General features: G+C 38.4%; 1 protein-coding gene across 1 annotated transcript in view; it reads right to left on the reverse strand.

The window, feature by feature from the left end:
• The window catches only part of npas1 (neuronal PAS domain protein 1), a 47,092-nt gene that overhangs the window by 3,414 nt on the left and 28,780 nt on the right, over positions 1-14,898 (reverse strand). Inside the window, exons 5-11 of the mRNA XM_017696848.2 lie at positions 13,137-13,226; positions 7,551-7,725; positions 6,528-6,640; positions 4,832-5,028; positions 3,654-3,760; positions 2,161-2,308; positions 229-341 (exon numbers count right to left, since the gene is read on the reverse strand). Of these exons, the coding sequence (XP_017552337.1) occupies positions 229-341; positions 2,161-2,308; positions 3,654-3,760; positions 4,832-5,028; positions 6,528-6,640; positions 7,551-7,725; positions 13,137-13,226 (943 nt within the window). The remainder of the gene's footprint in view (positions 1-228; positions 342-2,160; positions 2,309-3,653; positions 3,761-4,831; positions 5,029-6,527; positions 6,641-7,550; positions 7,726-13,136; positions 13,227-14,898) is intronic.

Here is a 14,898-nt window from a genome sequence, read left to right on the forward strand (position 1 = left end):
GTGAAATCTGCACTGATTGCAATGCATATGTGCAGATTTCTCTTTCCTTAATTCTTTTAATAAAACAACTGAAATACCATTTGGTATTTAGTTTTATATTTAAATCTATTGTAAAAATTATTATTGTATTTAAAATTAAATAAACTGACTAAAAACATTAATTTGATAGTTGTTTCAAATGTTTGGGCAATGGCAAATTTGAATGCACGTGCTGATTCCATGCCATACCATGTGCCTTTGGAGAGATGTCTCGAGGAGAGGAGTTTGCCCGTAGACGCTCAGCTCTGAGAGTTTCTGGGAGTTGTAGCAAATCCAGCGGTGTGTCTGGCAGTTCCGTCCGACTGAGAGAGCAATATGAAGCAATATGAAGAGGTTATAATGACGTTCCAATGACGCCAACTGAATGCATTTAACCAGAGCAGAATGATTAATTGTTTTTATATTGAATTGCAATTTAAAACAGTGGAATTTTCAAACTGCAAGACCTGCAATTTTAATTATGTGCTACATTATTCAGTTTTGTCTTAAAATTATTAAGGTAGGATAACAGAGAGTTTGTGAACTTACCAAATTATACCTCTGCATTTACATGTACAGGTAGATGAACAGTTTTCAAACCAGACTGTATGGTCTTGCATTTTCTCTTTTTTGCTTTGTCCAAGAAACAATACTCACTTTATTGTTTTCACTTTATAATTTTATACAGCCCATCTTCAAAAATTCACCATTTCCTCTGCCAACTGATTTTGTGCAAGGTCAGATTCGGCGTGTTAATTGTTTGGGTCTCATCCTGACCCTAGTGATGCCTGATAGCCAATCAACATTTGCTTAGACACAGACAGCAAGTAGTACATGTGAAATTTTGTAGGTGTGGCTTGAACCACTTGTGGGGCCTTGAATCGCTTTGCAAATGCATTTACATCTTTGCATAAGTTAAAATCACTCTTAAAAAGTTGCAAGCCTGTAAGCATGTGAACATGCTGGTCTTACACATTTAAATTGCAATACTACACTGTTAGAAATAAAAGTTCTGTGCAGGTACATGTGTCATTCATCAAGATACAAACAATGTAAATGTGCCCTCAAGGTACAACAATGATTTTAAGGTCCAATTTTGAACCTCAAATAAGTTTTTTCCAGGTTAATAGTACAGATTTGTAACTTTTCATAACCAAATTTTTTAGAACAGAGCAATAAAATAAAAGGCCTGGAGACGAGACAGGGTGTGTGGAGTCAGTGCAACCAATTACAATACAGTTATGTTCTCTGACTAAAGGTACTGAGATGTACCCTTAAAGGTACCACCGCAGTGACAAGAGGGGCACTGCCTTAGTGATACTTTAGTACCTTTATTTCTGAGAGTGTAGCCAGATAAAAATTGCTCAGCTCTGCTTCTAGCACCCACTGGCACTCAGTTTTGTATTCTCACTCTGTTCAAAGTTAATGCTTGTTCCACTGTGTTGACTTTGACACAGACTGGTCACACCATTTCAAAGGTGCTGTTTAGTTCCCACTTGACTGAATGAGCTTAAATGACTCAGCATGGCCAAGATCACTTTATTAGAAACATGTATTTTTCTCCCCAGAACAAGGGAGTGAGAGGGAAGGGTGACTCGTGTTATCCCCTAGTTCTGTCTCTTTCATCCACAACACACACATACTGTACATGCACACACACCTCCTCTCCACACAGAAACACACTCAAAACCCTTCTGTTAAGAGCGCTGCTCCAGCAGGGTGCTATAGAAGTTAATTAGCTCTCATAATTACAGCATTAATTAACTAAAACACCATTCAGCCAGAAAATTTTGACATCCATTTGCTGTAATTATATATCACCAGTCCAATTATCATTGTAATTCAGCCTGCTCGTCTTGTTTTTGTCTGACTTTTCTTTATGCGTGTGTCTGTCTGTGTTTGTCTACCTCTGTCACACAGACACACAGACACACACACACACACACACACAGAGAGGGGGAAGGACTAAGAGTTGTTGAGTGAGGTGGTTGAGCTTATTACCATAATTTTTACACATTCATGCATTCAAACACACACGCATACACATACACCCACGACACAGAAAGGGCACTTGGTGACCCTCTCCTTAAATAAAATGAACACAGAGGCAGACGCAAATCACACAGCCATTAGAGAGCTGACCTCAGAATATAGTTGACCCAGATGACGTTGCGTTCGTGGGGGGCTTTGTGGTTGATAGACACAGTGGCACATGACTGGACCCAAACGTAACCTCCTCTCCTCTGCAGCCAGCGATAGTAACCAGTCACAACCTGCCCTTTCCGCAACACTGAGGAGAGATTAGGGATTAGGTAAGGATAGTCCAGCCCCCTCAAACAAGCCCATTAGCTTTAGTTACGATGTACACTTTGTGCTAATGGAATAATTTCTTATGCAAATGCAGTCAATCAGACAAGACATACTGCAGCTTTACACAGGAGTTACAAGGCTAATTCAACATCTTTGCATATGGTTACTCATTTGCATACAGGATATACAGTGAATATTGCTTACATACATAATATATTCATGTTTATGTTTGAAATTACATGCTTTGTGGCTGTGAAATACAGTCACCCTCAAAACTAGGCTTATTCTACAGCAGTAGTTGTATTTATGGATTTTGAGGCTAAGGTAATGTATATGAATTTGAAAATAGTTATATTGTACACCAAAAAAAATGTATGTTTTTTGTATGTTTGAAAGAAGTTTACAATGTTAAAGGCAACATAAACTGGAACTGGAATGCATCACATGATATTACTGGTTAATATTATTTTTCCCCACCCACAGGTACATGGCGACATAATTAAAACTTAGAGGTTTTAGAAGCATGCAAAAGTCATCACACTTTGCAGGATGACAAGAATGTAAGTGGTATGGTATGATGACAATGTTAAAAATGTCAGTTTTAATAACAGGTCAACTTTAACCTTTTCAATTAAGTATTTAACTCACTCTAACCCCAACTTTAACCTGAACCTACAACCTAAAACTAACCCTAAATGTGATTCTAAATCTAATGCTGCAGAGAAGCAGTAAAGTTTCACCAGATAGCTTGTGAACAAGTAACTGTAGAGAATCTATTTTGGACTACCCAAATTAAATGGAACCAGAGCTGAATTCAAGCACATGCAAAATACAGTTTCATCCAGCTTATTGTGGCTAGGGGGCGCTGTTGGCAAAAATAGCTGTTCTAGGCTTTTGAGCTTCTCTATCAGATGGGCTGCACATGATGAGTGAGAGCATCTGCCCTTTTTATATCAAAACATCAGAGATGTTTTTTCTTCTTCTGTTATCTGTCTTTACAGCTTTTCTGACCAGCTGTAATCACTTTCTTTTCCCATCTGTCAAATCCCTGCATTAAACCCCACAAAGGCTCTCACTGATCTCTGTGTGTTTTTACTTCTTTCCCTTTATTTTCTCTGAAATTGTTGGTTTCTTAAGAGAAATCTAGACAACTAGAAGACTGAGACGGACACTGCTGTGAGGAGAGAGTAAAAGAAAAGAGCAGAGAGAGAGAGAGAGAGAGAGAGAGAAGTTGCGGAAGTATAGAGACTGGCATACTGGCAGACAGAAGGAAAGAGAGTAAAAGATGTACAGTATAGAGCAAGTAAAGAGAAATAAAGACTCACAGTCTTCATGGCTCTGTCGGATCATGTCCAAGTCCTCCACATGGATGAAGTGATAGCAAGTATGTCCCACCACTTCAGCTGGACTCAGATCCATATACTCAGAGATCCTGCATCAAACACATTCATTAAATGGTCCACATTAAACACTTCTCTGTATTTTATAAAGTCCATTTATGGTATTTCTGCAGTTTTAATGATCTAGTCAGAATTTATTTTACATGGCTATTTTCCAGCCTCTCTTTATTTCTGAGAGAAAAGTCTGGGCTGAAACATTCCTTATAACTTTAACATGACTGGGCAGAATTGAATAAATGTACATGTGTAAATGTGTTTTAGTGAAATCACGAAAACAGTGGATTCAAATCTGGCTGCTGTTACATTTTAGTTTCCATATTTTGACTATGAACTGGAGAGTTAACAGTACATTTTGAAACAAGGTTTACAAATTACACCATGCTCTTCTATTTCAAAACAGTTAGGGAAGTTTTCTATGACATGTACCCTTTAAAACCTCATACAAGGAAAAACGCTTTCTGCAAATCTGCAGTAATGCAATTTAGTTTCTACCCACAGAGCAAATTCTGGTCAGATCCTTGCTGATTCAGTGTTACTCAAGCATATATTATGATATGATAAATGCATGTTGTGTTGCACATACTGATTAAAGATTGAAGTAGATTTGCAAAACTAACTCTATAAATTTAATTTAGGCAGAAATTAAAAATTAGATGTAAGTTGAGGTATGAGAAGGTAGAAATAGAAGTATATCTATCTATCTATCTATCTATCTATCTATCTATCTATCTATCTATCTATCTATCTATCTATCTATCTATCTATCTATTTTTTAAGACACTCTAGGCTAAGTAATTAGTTGAAGGTTGTACAGAAATCTAAATATTCTATAAATATTTAACAAGTTCCCAGTCAATAAGGAAAAGCTACATTACATTACCTTCCATTAAAAGTTAGGAATGTTTTCTTTCCCCTATAAAGTTATTACTTTGAAGGTGACTAAATATAACTTTGGACATGATCTTAGGTAAACATTTTATAATACATCTGTATGAATGTATGCAGTGTCTATACTGGAGACAACAAAGAAAATTCCAACATTAGAGACAACAAGTCCATTTATTATAAACTTTTATCTGTTCTGCAGTGCTACGAAACAGTACCTGTTCTCACAGTAGGTGACCTGGAGGTCCATGTTAACACGGAAGACGAACATGTGACTCTCCATGCGTACTTCATTAAGAGTGGAGGGTGGGAGCGTGTGAGCGAGTGCGACCAGTCCCATAGGCCGATGGAGCGAACGGGAGGAGCCTGGCACGAGGGCAGGGCGACAGCGAATGCGGCCAGTTACATGGATCACCTTACAGGAAGTTGGATAAACACCACCAAAGTTAATTATCAAGGGTGAGATTAAAAAAGATAATACAAAACCCTTAGAAGTTGCAGTTATTGCCAATTAACCATAGCATGGTGTAGTTCAATATTAATGATTTCCTACTCATGGCTCATTAAAACAAACCAAGAGTTTCAGTCAAAAGAGCCGATTCTAAACTTTCAATTCACACCAAATTGTTGTTTGTAAGTAAAGCGATATTGTGGAATAAACCACAATATAATTTTTATATTTATGCCATTTGCCAGGCTCAAACCTGCTAATGTAGAGCACAAATGAGATATAAATGTGATTCGTTGCATGACTCACTATGTAAATAAAAATGTAATTATGTCATTTGAATAACACAGCAAAACAAAGGTAATATTTCTCAAATTGTAATAACTCATTCTTTACCATGTTAAGTGGAATAGTCATTGCTTGACTTTAAAACAAGCAGAAAAATCAGAAGTATTGAAATCTGTTGATACAGAAGTTACATCCAATGTAAATGTAGTTATTTTGTAACTCACTATGTAATAAGCATGTAATTGTGTGATTTCTTCTGAATAGTATAGCAAAATTAAAGTAATAACTCTCAATTTCTAAGGGTTCATGAGCTTTCAAAAAAAGCATTCACAAAGATCCCACAGCATGACATCCCTGCTAACAGAGAGTACATTTTCAAGACCTTTGGTCTGTTAGTGTGGTTCTCCTACTCTCTTACACACATCTAGTTTCTACCCACAAGGGAAACTCTGGTTAGATCCATGCAGATTCAGCGTTAATCAAACATATATTATAGCGCGATAAGTGCATGTTGTGTGGCACATATTGATTAAAGTAATGATTTAGGTGAATTTAGGTAATTTTAGGTAAAAATACAAAACTCCATATGTAATTTTCAGGACAATCTTATCAGAGTTTTACTAATTCCAAGAGGGAAGTTTCAATGCATTTGAGCATAAATCATTTTCAGACTGGAGTATTTCATATAAATTCACTGCTGGATCAAAATCTTGTATCTCCATTTTTTTCACATTTGAAGACACCAGCTAAACTTTAAGATGAACGGTCCGATAGAATGGTCCAAAATTACCTGGAGTAAAATCTCATTACATTTCCTTTCTTTAAAAGTTAGGAATATTTTCCTTCCCCTGCAAAGTTAACACTTCAGAGATACAAGGTTTTGTTTCAACAGCAACTATTTAAAACTTAGCACAGGCTCTCAGGTCAACATATGGCACTGTCACAGTAGTTTGATTCTCCTGCTCTATTACACCCACTCAGCTGAAGAAGGAATGTACGATTAGATGGATCAGCCGTCTTAGGACCAGGAAAACACAAACATGCACCACGTGTGGTGTTCTCCGTACTGTAATAACCATTGTGTTAAGGAGAGTAAAGTTTTGAATGATCTTAACACTGCATGCCTTTGGATAACCGGGCCCTGAGCTTTAATTGCCTGTATGAGGGCTTAGGCTCACCTTATAACCGGAGGATTTGACATGGAGTCCGCGCTTAGTGAGGGTGGATTTCATCCGGATGAAGAATCCTCGCTCTGCCAGCTCATCCCCGGATGAGAGGGGACTAGAGGGGGCTACGGGCAGAGTGGCAGATGAGTACACAAGCACACACACACAGGTACATTTGTGCGCAATGGGTCAGTGTCAGTCATTATTCTACATAACTCACAGTGTGACTGAGATAGTGACTATGATAGTCTACTCGTATGCAAACAAACTGCAAGAGCAACAACAAAAGGACATAACACATGGAGAAAAGATTCTGCTAGAGAGGAAAATCAGTAAAGAACATGAAGGGAGGAACTATGCAGGACACTGTTATAGCAAAACCTCATACCTCCAAAATGGAAACTTTAGACGAAAAGAAGATTTTTTTAAAACGCTGGTATCATGCAAAACTGAATTTCCATTTTTCTTTAAAAGTTTGACAGAATATGTAAACATTCTTAAAGTTTAAAATTAAGCCTGTCAGTACAATCCGTTACAAGGAAACTAAGCTGCAAAAACAGCCAGTTTTAAATTAATTGTTGCTGTGATGCAACAAAACTCATGTTAACATATATCTGCCCTATCAGCCTACAGCGGTTCTCTGCCCTATCAGCCTACAGCTCTGCTCATTCATGCCAAAGTTATAAGAAGCATTTTAGCCTGGACTGCTTTTTGAATGATGCACCAGGGCAAGTTCATTTACATACATCTGTCTTAAAGGCCCAGTAACAAAAAAAGCCTGCTTAATTCTGAATTAAATAGAAAAGAATGAAGTAGACATTAATTAAGACTGTTTCTGTTTTTTCCTTTATCTCTACTGGTAAGGATAGGCGGTTTAGATCAAGTGTGTGTAAAGGTCAGCTGGCATTTTTGAATAACAACAAAAAAAGTAGTGTAGGAAAATTAAAATAAAGAAACAAAAAAGTATTTATGAGGTTTTGAATTGACATGACAACTGACAAACAACTGAGCTGAACACTACTGATATGTGTTTACCTGGTTCAGGTGTGCCAGCCAGAGAGGACGTGGAGGCGGAGCTTGAGATGCTTTCTTGAGTCATCTGACAGCCCGCCTCTGCACGGAGGTGTGGCTTAATTCCAAGTCGCTCTGCCATCTCCACATGGTCTGCAGGATGGATGTAGTCAAACACACTACTGCCTGTCAACTCCACCTGAAAACACACAAACACACACACACACTCACACACACAGTTTAAACAACAAAACTTTAGACACTACTTTCTAAGATTTTTGTTGGAAGTTAAAAACTAAATGTATTAGTCTAATTTCACCTTGTCTACCCATGATCGTTTTTTGGTGTGTTATAGCAGTAGCAGTGGTTCTCAAACTGTCCCTCAGGCCCCAGATGGTCCACATTTGTGTTTGAACCAAACTAAGCTTGGTCGATATCGCCAAATAATTAGAATAATGTTTTCTTGTATATTATATATTATGTATTTTTTTATTTGTAATAATCCATTGTTTTGACTGTGAATGAAATGAATAAAATGTCACTACTCTAAACCTATCATCATAACCCATTCATAAGCACTTCAGTTTGTTCTCTTACCCATCCTTTCTCACATGTACAATGTCTCAACCCTAAAATATGCTATAGCCTGTGTCCTTTTCATTCACACTGACTGAAGTGAATTTAACAGTTGCAATCAATAAGCCTATACTATAACTTTCTCTTAATTTTACCTGACCAGTGTACACACACAGAGTGCAAACCTGGATATACTGTACAGTAAAATAAACAGTAATACATCACTACATTGGCCAGAGACCTTGGAAAACACTCACATTCACACATTCAGCACTCTCCCAAGCAGGCACACTCATACACACAAACACAAAAGTACACATTTATGCTGGAGTTGCAACAAACATCAGAGAGAGATAAAAGCAAACTTGCACATAAAACATTAACTATACCATAGCATGACCTCCATGTAATATTCTATCTGCTACACATTACAAACACAAAATATATAAGAGAAAGTCAAGACACGAAATATCTCAGAGTTATGACACATCTGCCCTACAACTACACCTGTTTTACCCAAACAGTGCAGAATCTAAATCAATAGCATGGATACAAAATCACTTTATCACACATTGTTTCAGTAGTTTAAAGGAGAATGCCATTTGTTTTTAATTCCTCATAATTCAGTCCGTTAGATGTAAACAAAGTCATCCAGAGTAGTCCAATGTGAAATGTTTTATTGAAGAGAAATGTACTAACTCAGATTTCTTTACAGTTGTGGTGAAAAGAACTGGAGGTTGGAAAGTCTACAAATCAAATAGCCATTGTATCTGCTATACAAAATCATCAGTGAAACTACATGAGTCTGATTTTATACACAAGATTTTATACACAATGTTGATGATGGTAAAATGCAATGAATCCATAAAAAATCTTTCTTTTGAACCGATTTTTGCATTGTCTCAGTAGTTTAAGACTAAGATAAAAGTACCGCTGTATGTCCCCCTTCCAGATCTATAAAACCTAATCTGTGCAGTTCAGATTTCATTCTATCTTGATAAAAAGCCAGTTTCTCCCTCACACCCTTGTCTGCGGGACATACCCATTTATTATAGGATTAGATCCATTTACTGAAGGATTTTATAGGATTTTCCGCTGGCCTTCAAGGACACTAATGCGCACGAAAAAAGAAGCAGGTTGGGTGAAATCGGTTGGGGGGAACAAAAAAAAGGAATGAGGAAGAGGGGTAGAGAGAATAAGAGAGAGAGACACACAGACAGAGGTAGAGGAGGAGTTGGAGCAGGAGAGGAACAATGGTTGGGGAGCTTGGGGCCTATAAGCACATGTTGACTAATTGAGAGGTAAAATGTGGAGATGCTTGGAGATGAAGACAGTTTCGATGGGGGACTTCAGCTTGGAGGACTTAATCTGGCCTCATAATACTTCAAGGTGGATGTTTAGGTTCTGGAAGGTTTTTTAGGCCATTTAACATGATGAAGCACATGTGAAATGGAGTGATGGAGAATGGAAGAGAGAAAGAAGACAATGGTGCCAACAGACACAGTAAGAAATAGAAGGTGAGGGAAAAGCCTTTAGGTTAGAGGAATAAGAAGAGAAAAGGAAGAAAGTGGTGGGTAGTGGTTGGGGGGGTGAGGGGGGCGGGCAGAGACATGATATAAATAATAGCAGTGCCTTTAATATGTATGAGGCATCCGGGCAGTCGTCCACAACACACTCTCAGTCCGCCGCTGACTGATGGAGGAGAGAGGGAGAGCGAGAGAGATAGAGAGAGTGAGAGAGGAAGAGGAGAGGAGAGAAGGGGGAAGGTGCCGCATACTAACCAGGCTGGGATCAATTCCCCACCCTGTCCAGCCTGCCCTGCCTCCTTGGCAGGCCTGTGAGGAGAAAAGAGCAGAGCACAGGCTCAGGCCCTGCACCTCTACCTCCACAACTCCTTCTCTGAGCTCCTCAGGGCCAGAGGAGCAGCCAAATTATCTCTGCAGGCAGCAGAGGACAAGGCCCGCAGCCGAAGGTGCCTGACCTGGCCTAATCCGCCTAAGGAACCCCACTGACCAGGGAAAAGCCAAGGAGGATTAGCCATGAGTAGGGTCAGTCTATAGGGACAGGCTATTTGGATTGGAGGGGGAATGATCACTGTAACAAATAAAGTCTCCTGCTTACTGATGATCAATTTCAGTCTGTCTGAAACAGGGGTGGTCCACAAATTTCTCGGCTGTGTCTCTGTTGGCCCCCTCCTCATGTTTCAAAATGTGTGAAAGTAATTAGATAGAGGGACACTCAGGGCCACCTGTGTCTTCAGAGAAAGCCTAATGATTTCGGTGAGCTTTTATATATATATATATACACAGTACTGTGCAAAAGTTTTAGGCATCTAAGCAAATTTTTAAACAATTTACCTCAGCAGTGAGTTTATCACAATATACATCAGAATAAAGTCATATTCATACTTCAAATAAACATAAACACAATAAAAAGTAACAAGAATTTCTTGGGTCCATTTTTTCCTTGACACCTTCACAGCCGCCACAGAGACTTGTTAATATCATCAATTACTTCATGAGCACAATTTAATGAAGCAGTTATTGGTCAAACCAGGAGTTGCTTTTTATCTACATATAATATACATCTGCTTTCTTGAGGAGAGGTTTGAAAATGGTTATACAAACACACTAACACCCATAAAATCACTATTATTTATAGTTATATTTTATTAATATTCTATAATTTTTTTATTCAAATATTAACACTTTTCTCAGCAAATAAACACATACTACACAAATAAATAGATTTTGAAAATGTGTCTTGGGTGCTTAAGAGTTTTGCACAGTACTGTATATATATATGCTGAGAAAAGTGTATTATATTAGTGTATATATATATATATATATATATATATATATATATATAGAGAGAGAGAGAGAGAGAGAGAGAGAGAATTTTTTTATTACTTTTGTTACATAGAATTATCATACTTGTTGTATTTAAACACAATAACCCATTCTGTTGTTAAGTTTTAGTTGTAAACAAAAGGGTTAAAAAGGGTTAAAATAACAAAATGAAAAATTATCCCTGTAGTATCTAGGTAAACTTAGCCAAGTGAGCTCTTCCATTGGGCAGACCTTTAGGCACTGAACTGACAGTCTTAGACGTTAGACGGGTAATGCTATGATTCTGTTGGGTGGGACCAATTTTGTAAGAAACTGTACCACTCTATGGCTTCTGAAAGCCTTAAATACATCACTGATTGTGAACTTGAGGCACAGTCTAACAAAGTTTCAGTCAGTTGCAAAAAGGGAAAACAGTGTGGCAGCTCTATGTCAGGACTCTTTACTGAAGAAGTCACTGCAAAACTGCTGCTTACAAGTAAAATAGGTCAAATACATGTTAATGTGTGTTACACACTTCAAATAAAACATATAGAATGTATTTTATAAGCTTCAATAAATTTAATAATAAAAATAACAAATAATAATGAACTGGTAGAAATTAACTTTATCATAGATTTGTTTTATTCATTAAGTCATTCTTAAGTTATTCTCAAGTAACAGAAGTATGTAATTAATGCTTTGATCTATCGGCGGGTCCTGGTCACATGAGTAAATAGATATTTTTTATGCATTCAATCTATTTGTCTTGCCAATATTGATGTTACTATTCCAACAAAGCAAACCTTAGCCTAGCTTAGGTCCTTCAATGCCCCCCTCCACTTGTAGTCTTTTCTACTGTTCCCCTGCTGTGTTACCACTGCTCTTGAGATCAAACCCTAAACCGAATGGTCTCCCAGACTCCATCAAGATCTTGTTGTCTTTCATTTTGCCTCAACAAGAAATATCCTAATGTGTGAAGGCAAACAAATCAGTGAGGGTTCTTCATGTTTGTCAAGATTACTGCCATCATTTCAAGCCATCTGCACATGTTAAATAGCAAAAAAAGCAAATTTATTCTGTGCATCCTGCTCTTGCAGATGTCCTGATCCACTGTGCTGAAAGAAGCAAACTACAGTGAAATAAAGCACTAAAACACCCGCCATGGATCTAAAACACATTTGAGCAATGTCCTATAAACTGGGTGACCCACACACATTACTAAATCGAGAGCAGAACTCCAGCAAGGACAAAAGCCCAATCATCCAGCCATTCTTTCTTTACACCCACTCGATAAGTTCTCTGCAAGCAATCCCTTATTTTCTTTCTCCTCTTCGCTATTCAATCCCTCTTCCTAAACATATCTGTTTTCCTGCACTCGCTCCCCCTCCATTTCTCACTATCTGTCTCCTCATTCCCCTTGCAGACCATGTGTGTGTGTTTTTCATCACACAATCAATGCAGCTTTTAAGATGCCTATCGATTTGCTCCCGAGACAGACCCCAGCACGCTAGGGCGACACTTTGATTGCTGTGCGAGTAATTACTGTTATTATTTATGCATCTGGGCGAAATGGCAGGACTTAACATTCTCTGTACAAGAGGCCACAGGCAATCAACGGAGGTGAGCACCTGGTGAGAGAGCTGAGAGAGAGAGAGAGTGAGCTGAGAGAGAGAGAGAGAGAGAGAGAGAGAGAGAGAGAGAGAGAGAGAGAGAGAGAGAAGGAATGAGGCTGAGACAGAGAGGTGGGTGAGAAGAGGTAGAGAGAGATAGAGAAAGAGAGAGAGAGTGAAAAGGAATGATGCTGAGACAGAGATGTCAGAGAGAGAGAAAGAAGGACACAGAGAGAGAAACAAGATAGACAGGATCTGAGAGAGAGAAAAAGAGGTGGAGGGAGAGCTTGAGACAGAGAGATTGGAGAGAGAGAAATAGGGACAGAGAGAAAGGTAGGAAGGTTTGCGAGAAAAAAGGAAAGTAAGAGTAGGAAGGATGGAAAGAGAGAGAGAAGGGAGAAGAGGAAGAAAAAGTAAAAGGGAGAAGATGGAGAGAGAAAGAAAAAGAGAAAACAAACAGAGAAAATTGAGTAGGAGAGTGAGAAAGAAAGAGGAGAGAGAAAAGGAAAGTGGAGACATGGAGAGAGAGACAGGAGGGAGAAAGAAACAGACAACAGGTACATGGATATTCTCACTGGACGTGTTACGAGTCTGACCTGTGAGAGGCCCAAATAGATTGACACAGTCTCAGAGATGTACAGGAATCGGCCCTCTTGACTGACCACGAACACAAACCCATCCAGAGACTGTAAAAAGAATTAAAAACATACACAACGTATTACAACATTATAAGATTGTGTATTTTTGTATTTGTGAACTGAGCTTTAGAATTCAACAAACAGTTCTATAGATACTTTTTTACTGTGACATTCAGCCTAATATCTGTCTGCTCCAGCAGCTGCACACTGACCTCAATTTTGTCTAAACCTTTTCTCTGTTCTTGTCTAAATATTGGTAAATTATTATCTGTGGTAATTGACCACACACTACAGGTGTGGCAGATGGAGGTTAGAGGTATCCATTTAAGTCCAAAACTAAACTCAGTTTTTAGTGGAATCTGGACACTGGACACTGCAATCTACTTTAGGTTTAGGCTTAATCTGTGTTGAAAATGCCAGACCAAACCATAGGAGCACACCTGAATTTTTACATCAAATAAATCTGTAGTTGTGCTGGATTTGAAAATGCTCAAATTAAAGAAATAAGACAATAATCAAAAACAGCAGAGGCGAAAACGTTGAGTCTATTTAACAGAAACAAAGACCCCCACCCCACTGCAATCTGCTTTGTGGGTTGACCTCAGAGCAGTGGCAGTAGGTATGACAGTGTGTGATTCAAATGAAAACTGAAAGGTATACAGCCACCCCATTAAGAGACTCCTTCAAAGAATAATATTAATCGTAATAACAAGCATCCACAAGTGAGCAGCGGAGGTGGCCACTTTGTTGGAGAATGATTGCTGTTTTGGCGGCGGCTCTTAAAGTGGCGGTAATTTATGCAAGCGACACGTTCGGTATGCAAATGCGAGTGGCCGGGGATTGTGGGAGCGGTGAGCTGCCTGAAACGCATGGAAAAATAAAGAGCAATTATCTAGTTATTAGTGACAGAGGACACAGCGGAGAAAAGAATCTTACATTTTTTCCTCCCTGAAGCGTTAATTTGATTTCTAGGAGGGCTCTTCTTCCCTATATGTTGTTCCATATCCTTTATGCTTTTGTTGTCTCATAACCCTCTCTTTCTGAGGTTCTTTAGGTTCTGAGGTTCTTTTTTTCCTATCTGCTAGAACTAAACACCAAGCATCTCTTCTGTTTGTGTGTTGGAGAAAGGGGTTAGAACACACAATATCCTGCAGTGCATACTGGGGACTGTAGTGTAGCTCAGAAAATTATAATAGAAAATTTAAATAATTTCACAGGCCAAATAAGGTTGTGCCACGGACCTGGCTTGGCCTGTGAGCCTTGAATTTGACACATGGTGATCTGGTAGACCACCAAAACTGTCACCATCAGATAAACACGATGTAAAGCTTTCATCTTTCAAAGATAGGAGAAAACCAAGCTACATACTTCAGATCTGAAAAACTCCACAACTGTTTCTGTCTTTCCATCCACTGTGAAAAGACAACTTAACACTGTGGAACTCTGAAAGGATGTGTAACTGTTAAGAAGATGTTACTGAGATAAGAAAATAGGCAAAAAATCTAAAAAGCTGTTGGTGTTCTCAGAATGATGGACAGACCACCCCATAGCCCAGAACTCAACATCACTAAATGTGGTTAGGTTTATTTGGATTATGAGATGGATTATATTTACTTGTTGAGGTTTCTGTGTAATTTTCTGTTAAATATGTTTTCTGCTTTTTCTATTGTTTTTTGAACAGCTTGTACCTTATAGCGGTTTTGATTTGAAAATGTATAAA

The sequence above is a fragment of the Pygocentrus nattereri genome, chromosome 17 (assembly GCF_015220715.1).
Source record: "Pygocentrus nattereri isolate fPygNat1 chromosome 17, fPygNat1.pri, whole genome shotgun sequence".
Classification (NCBI taxonomy): Eukaryota; Metazoa; Chordata; class Actinopteri; order Characiformes; family Serrasalmidae; genus Pygocentrus; species Pygocentrus nattereri.